The 7,325-nt window shown below is 29.6% G+C and overlaps 1 protein-coding gene across 1 annotated transcript in view; it reads right to left on the minus strand.

Moving 5' to 3' along the window:
* Positions 1-1,394: 1,394 nt before the first annotated feature.
* LOC107454306 (uncharacterized) overlaps positions 1,395-7,325 on the minus strand; it is a 32,946-nt gene continuing 27,015 nt past the window's right edge. Inside the window, exon 5 of the mRNA XM_043055856.2 lies at positions 1,395-3,572. Within this exon, the coding sequence (XP_042911790.1) occupies positions 2,844-3,572 (729 nt within the window). The 3' untranslated portion in view covers positions 1,395-2,843. The remainder of the gene's footprint in view (positions 3,573-7,325) is intronic.

The raw sequence follows: 7,325 nt of genomic DNA on the forward strand, positions 1-7,325 counted from the left end.
GCGCTGTGACAACGCTGCTTACTAAAAAGAGAAATCTTTTGCAAGTTATCAAACGCGGCAACTTACGACTGTTTTTGAGTAAAATCGAACCTGATATCAACAAACTTATTAAATATCATCAAATTCATCCATCTCATTAGATTAGTATAAAAACGAAAACTGATTACATATTTATATTGTTTCTTTCAATTTGATTAAAATATGTCATTAATATTATAAAGTTGGGTGTTTTATTTGCTCTCACTGGTAACAATTTCTAGCTCAGAATGCAAGTTTAAACATCAGAACCGACTAATACAGTGCAGAACCTCTTATCCGGAAATCAGAAAACCATGTAACCGGAATGAAATTTGGAACTGGAAATTAATTTTCTTCCATTAAAAAAATTTTTTTTTTCCTGCAAGATTTTGAGCCCATTTTGTTATTTAGAGCTTACGGCGTATCGAGTTGACGAAAGAACTGATTTAGAGGACGGATCAAAAGCCGTTTGTAGACGAATCTCACATAAGTACAAATAGCTTATATATGTTATTAATGTTAATAATAACATTAATAACATATATAAGCCTGTATATAATTTTTATTTCATAATTTCTTTCCTTATTTAAACTTAAGAGTATTATTGTTCATCATTTTTTATTATTTCTAAAACTATTTCAAAAAAATTTTTTAGTTTCGTTTTATAAACAATCAAAAAACGGCATTTTGTTGCGATTCAGAAAACCGGAAAAATCAGTTATCCGGAATCGCGATGGTCCCGATCGTTCCGGGTAATCGGTTCTCTACTGTGTAACTAAATTAATTAAAGTAATGAAATTGTGGTTTTTAAGTTTTAGGGGTGTATAAAAAAGGGGGGGCGCTGAAAAATAATTGATTTTCAAAGGGGGCGGTAAAAGAAATAAGTTTGATAATCACTGGTATAGAGTATTACGTCGAATAAATATGCTATTTTCTTGGATTATTGTGAGTATTTTAAAGATATCGTGTGTTACTAATTTTTGAAAAACTTAAATTTAATTATTATTATCATATTGTTGTCAAATGTTACAGTGAAAAAAGCTTTAACCATAATTTAGGCTAGTGGGGTCCATAAGGACCCACGCGCGCTTTCGTGTAAGTAAGGGAGGCACGCGTCCTGGCGGGTTAATATATAGTTAGTTCTGAAAACTAAAAAAACCTTTTTTAAAAATTAAAATATGCCATAAAACGTTAAAATGAAATAGAGAAAACTAGCACTAATGCAACAATTTGTTCACAAACATTGCTGTTCAGCGACTGTAAAGAAATGTGTGATTGGTTAATTTGTCGAGAAAAAATAATTTACAGATTTTTTTGAATGGAAGTACAAAAGCTTTCAGAAAAAGAGTGCAATATATTATTAAATTATAACCAACTAATTTTTGGAGAATTTTATTAAGATTAAAATACAAAAACATTTTGACAAAATAGAAAAAAATTACCACCAAAGCATCGAAACAAACTCGAGCCATTAATGGATTCAGCCCATTGACAGAATTTTAATACAGAAGCAAATATCCTAATCCCTTCTTCCAAGTCTAGCACAATCTTGTCTAGCACAATCTTTGCCTTTCCTAAATTGTACAGTCCCATAGGAAAGGTTTCTACATTTGTTCAGCAACCATGAGAGAATTTTATATGGCATTCTAGTTTAACAGGTTATAATGTAGCAAATTTTGATGCAAGCAAAGTATAGCTAAGTTGCTGACATTTTAACTGTTTGGAGATACATTTCCGTTCAAAAAATGCGGGTATAATGGATGAAATAATTTAAATTAAGAAAATTAGTAAATAATATAAATTAGTGAAATTGAAAAAATATCTAATGAAAAATTTCCAGTTTTTTTTTAAAATTCCCTGATAATTCCAGTGGGTATATACACGTTCGTTGATTTAAATCAGCTTGATTTAAATCATGATTAAACACAAAAAACTTCTTTAAAAAAACAATGATTTAAATCAACTGATATATATATATATATATATTATATTGATTTTAAAAGTTAAAAAACAGTGCTTTAAATTATTGATACTTTTATTATTTTCTTTTCTTAGTTTCAAAATTTATTTTAAATAAATTGCTGCATTAATTAATTTTAGTAAACGAAATTACTTTCTTTCTTGGTGTGTGTTAAACACATTTGAAATTACAGGTTTAAAAATTTTTTGATTCTTAACATTGAAAGTACAGATTAAAGTAAATATTTAATGCTGTCTTAATAGACTTGCATAGCTGTAGAAATTAAATAAACCTGATTTTTTTTCAAAAAGAAAAAAAGCAAATGTTAATTAAAATTCTACCTTTTGATTAAAAAAGCATGGAATTCGAATCTACATTATAGTTTATAGATGGAAATTTCTATATTTCTAAAGCTTGAGGTTATATAAAAAAGAAATTACCTTAATATGCCAAAAATAGAAAGGAAAAAAAAAAAAAAGGCTGTGTTCAGATATAGTGTCATTCTTCCCTTTCAAAGTAGTATTCTTTAAATTATCTATTTTATCTTGTCTTTTAATTTCAATCATGCCTTTGTATCAAAATGGTTGCTATGCATTATAATGAAAAATTATTTTAGTGAGTTAGAGCTTCTAAAATATTGTTATAATATAGTTTTAATATTAATTTAATTTTGATTAAACATTTATGAAGTTTTTTTAATAATAAATTAAAGTTCTTATAGTGAATTTGAATAAAAAAAAATCTGATTTAAATAAAAAAAAAATCAGATTTAAATAAAAAAAAAAATCAGATTTAAATCAAAATAATCTGATGTTTTTGATTTTTTTAAAAAAAAAAAAAAAAAAAAAAAATCATGAACTATAACTTATTTGGTCCACCATGAATGACTGCGTGGCATTAGAGTTGAACCTGCTTCTTCCAAGTCGGTATCTGAATCTTCTGATGATAAATCACGATACTCTTCGATTAGGTTATCTAGTATTTCAATGGATTCTTTTAGGCTTACTTTCTCCAAATCGTTTGCTAAAATTTTTCCATCTAGAGGAAACCGAGAGTATTCCTCAGCTATAAATTGTAAAGCCGACCTTCTTTGCCGAATATAGCAGTCGAGTCTTGTTCTTGGTGTTCTATAAATTGATTTAATGCATACTTTTAACGGTTGAAGGCAGGGAACAATTAAGGCAGCAATTTCTCTTTTTTCTTCCAATGTGTAGTCTCTGCAATTTTGCCCTATTAAAAAAATTTTATCTAGAATATATCCAACCTTGGCTGTATATGAAGGAAATTTCTTAAATTCTTCATATTCTTCGATTAGTTCCTTTAAAGGTTTAACAAATTCAGAAAGATCATTAGATTTAATGTAATTGAATAATTTTTTCCATTGTTCTATTTTACTAGAATGTATAACATCACGGATGCTTCTTAGCTTTATCAGGTGTTCTAAATCAGGTAAGCCTTTAGAGGCGTAACCGTTGCTATTCATAAAGATTTTCATTTGATGATACAAATCCAAGAGAACTTGCTGGTAGTAAAAGTCTCTTTTTACAGTTTTAAGGAATTTCAGTAACTTTTGCATTTCCACATTATAACAGATCTGTAAGAAAAATAAAATATAATTAAAATTTTAAAGTGATATAGAGTCGGGATAAAACGTTAATTTATTACATTGAAGCAAATTAATAACTTTTTATTATTAATAATTAATTTTGCTTGGTGATTAAAATGTAATAGAGTAAAATATTAAAAGGAGTGATAAGTAAATATTTTTGGTGAATGCCTTTAAATAAGAGAATAAATAAGCAAAACTATAATGCACAAAAAGATAAGCCTAGTATCTTTTCCGGATACATATAGATATAAGACATATCATTTAAGAAACTTATCAATATTAAATACAGAAACTGAAAGGTATTATTCCAAGAAACCGGAGCAGTTAGATATTAAGATTCAAAATATACAAAAGATAAATAACAGTCTACATGTCTCTCAAAAATAGTTACCGAAATAAAGTTGAAAAAACCATTTCCAAAATTAGAAAAACCACAGTAACCGAAAGAGTGGAAAAAAATGAAAAACAGTAAAGGAAAACCTACAATTGCCAAGCGAGATATTAGGGTAGAGAGAGCCAGTCTATTGTTTGGGCTCTGAAAGCTTGTTCAAAGATGGCAGTTACCTCTTTGGCAAAAAATTCATAGCGTGTGGAAATGCATTTTACCCTGCTTCAGTGGTGCAATCATGGGTGCAAGTTAGAAAGAAGGCCAAGACTGAAAATTTTTTGACTGAAATACCTAACATACACAATACCCCCTCGACATATGCAAACTATCTAAGAAAGCTTTACCATAATACTTCAAGTTTAAATACTGTACAAAAAATATTTATTCATCTGTCTTTTGATAAAATAACAACAGGACATAAGAAAGTAGACCAATAACGTAGACCTAAAAAGTATTTTTAAGGACAGAAGAGAAAAAAAATTCCGATTTCCATCTTCAAGTCAGTCTTGTTTCCGTCTTTCTTCCGTCCGCGGACATTTTCGAAAGACGGAAATCCGTCCTGGGGACGGAAGACTTGCACCCATGGGTGCAATTGGGAAAACACGGTTTTGGAGCAGCAAAACAAATAATTGGAGCATATTTAATAAGAAAAATTAAATAAAGAGTTTAATAACAAGAATTTTTAATTTTGTTCATTAATAACATTTTTTTTTAAATTCCTTTTGAAGGTCCCTGCATTAACAAATTAAGTTTCTTTTAGGTATCTTCCAATGCTGTTAAATATTCTGTACTCAACTTGCCTCAGATCTGTCCGTTTTCTATAATCGACATGTCTTTATTATCCATCTTACCCATCTTTAATATTTTTTTCAGCTGTGGCCAAGAGATCTTGAGAAGCCTTCAATTTTTTTTTTTTTTTTTTTTTTGAAAATCAATTTCAGCAGCTTTCAATCTGTTTTCCTCAGTTTCAGTGTTTTCACAATCTTCATGCTTTCTTTTTTCTCAACCTCTAATCAAGCAGAATAATTTTTAAATGCTGCACGAGCCACTTTAATCATAAACTTTAAAGTTATTTAAGCCCCCCATTTTGTTGATATGTGACACAACTTGTCTCAAACCATTAACACCATGTGAATTTAAACTCGCCCTACTGTGAAGTAGCTTTTTGTTTACACTAAAACCTCTTTCAACATCAGCATTCACGTGTCGTATGCACTAAAAAGCTTTGTCAAAAGAAGATATTTGATATTTCCCAAATTATGTGTCCTCACAAAATAGTTTTTCCAAAACACATCAATTAGTGCATATTCATTTGAGTCAGAAGAACAACCTTCTGGTTCCTCACATAACCTCGTCCATTAATCTAGTAACAAAAATGCCTCTTCAGGTTTTAAAATGGATTCGGTTACCGTTGCCACATATCTTTTTGACTTAATAGAAGTGTCTTCGATTCTCATAATAGGATGCAACACTTTAAGATGGTGCAGTAACCTATTTTCAACAGGCAATTCTTTTAATAACTTTTTTGCACATGCTAAGTAAAAAGACCTAGCACTTAAATACATATATTTTTTTTTCTAAAGATAAGGATGTCATTGCCTTTGTGGCATCTAGTTCAATATCTATTAAATTTGAATTTTGGAAAATTTCTGTGTTTTCTACATCTAATGATTTTTAGTCCTTTCCTGGCAAACTAAGAAAAGCACAACTCTTTAAAAAACGCCTTACCAATGCCTTAACTAGAGACACAATTTCATCAAACAGCAAGTGAATCAATGGTCTCTCAGTTTGGAAAAAGACCTAAAAAATTATTTAATCATTAATAGCTTTTAATTTTTCCTGTTTCTCTCCACACTAAAATATGTTTTGATTTATTCAGTCTTGCTTACCTCACGAGATTTCTATAATGTTTTATACTTGCTAGATTAAGAAGCCTCAATGGAAATAGGTTATACGTCGAAAAAGGGCCATTTTTAAACTTGTAAACCATGCGATTATAAATCTCGATGATTAATTTTAGAATTGTATGAATGCATGAATATGAATCACATGCATGATTTTAAATTAAGAGAATATGAATCCCGATATAAGGCTTTTAAATCACGAGACTATGAAATTCAATATCGAATTTAAAAAATGTGAAAACACTAATCATGACGCATAATTTTTACATCACGTAAATACGAATCACGGTTGCATGATTTTTAAATCGCATGAATACAAATCCCAAAGTCTAATTTTTAAAACACGTATAAATACAAGAATTGCTGTTTGATATTACAACCGCAAAAACGAATCACGACATTGGATTTTAAGCTCACGTGAATATGAATCGCCACATAGGCTTCTAAAAGTGCGTAAATACAAATCGCGATATTGGATTTTCAAATATCGTAAATAAGAATCATAATGTACAATATTTAAATCACGTAAATAAGAATCGCAATGCGCATCTTTTAAATCTGACAGCCGAAATTCTCTCAGAATATCATATCTGTATATCAACAACTCAACAAAAAAAGAGAAACGAAGTTTCTAAAGAAATGAGTTTATTTAAAAACATTAGTAATAAAGAATGTCACACACAGAGTGACGAAAAGAAAAAATACCCCAAATTATTTGCTTCAACAGAAGCTTAAATACAGATAACGGGTGACGTCATGATCCTCGCAAGAACGACCAACAGCAAATGCAAATAAACTAGCAGATCTCCGCAGACCATGAAGTCACCGATGCTAGTTGAATGCATGAGATCGACGACCGAAGATCGAACCTCATACCTTTTAACCTCTATTTGTCTAACAAAATCAGGTAAATACGAAAATCGATGTTTGATAATAAAATCGCGATTTTCAAAAATGCATAAATACTATAGGCGATACTGGATTTTTAAATCCTGTAAATATGAATCAAAATAAGCAACTTTTAAATCTTGTAAATATAAAAAAATCTATGATTGATATTAAAATCGTGTGAATAAGAATCGAGATATTTGCAAAGTTTGGACTTGGAATTTCTACAAGGCTTGTTTGTATTGTTTTTGTTCAGACATAATAAATAAAATTTCCCGGATTAATTGAATGAGCAAATAAATATTTTCACCGATAATCCACCTCTATTTTTTTCGTTTGCTTTCATGCCAGAAAAGAGGAAGCAGCAGCGCCTGAATTACGAAAATACAACCTACCCGGCGGACGGATAAAAATCTGGAAAATCTTATTTTCTGTGGGTAAAATCGGAGAAAATAGCTAAAAATGCAGACGGGTTAGCAGTTAGGACGTTGAATTTCCTGTTTATCTTTGAAAATCGTAAAGAAATATTTTATCTCAAATACTGAATTTTCAATATAT

The sequence above is a fragment of the Parasteatoda tepidariorum genome, chromosome 3 (genome assembly GCF_043381705.1).
Source record: "Parasteatoda tepidariorum isolate YZ-2023 chromosome 3, CAS_Ptep_4.0, whole genome shotgun sequence".
Lineage (NCBI taxonomy): Eukaryota > Metazoa > Arthropoda > Arachnida > Araneae > Theridiidae > Parasteatoda > Parasteatoda tepidariorum.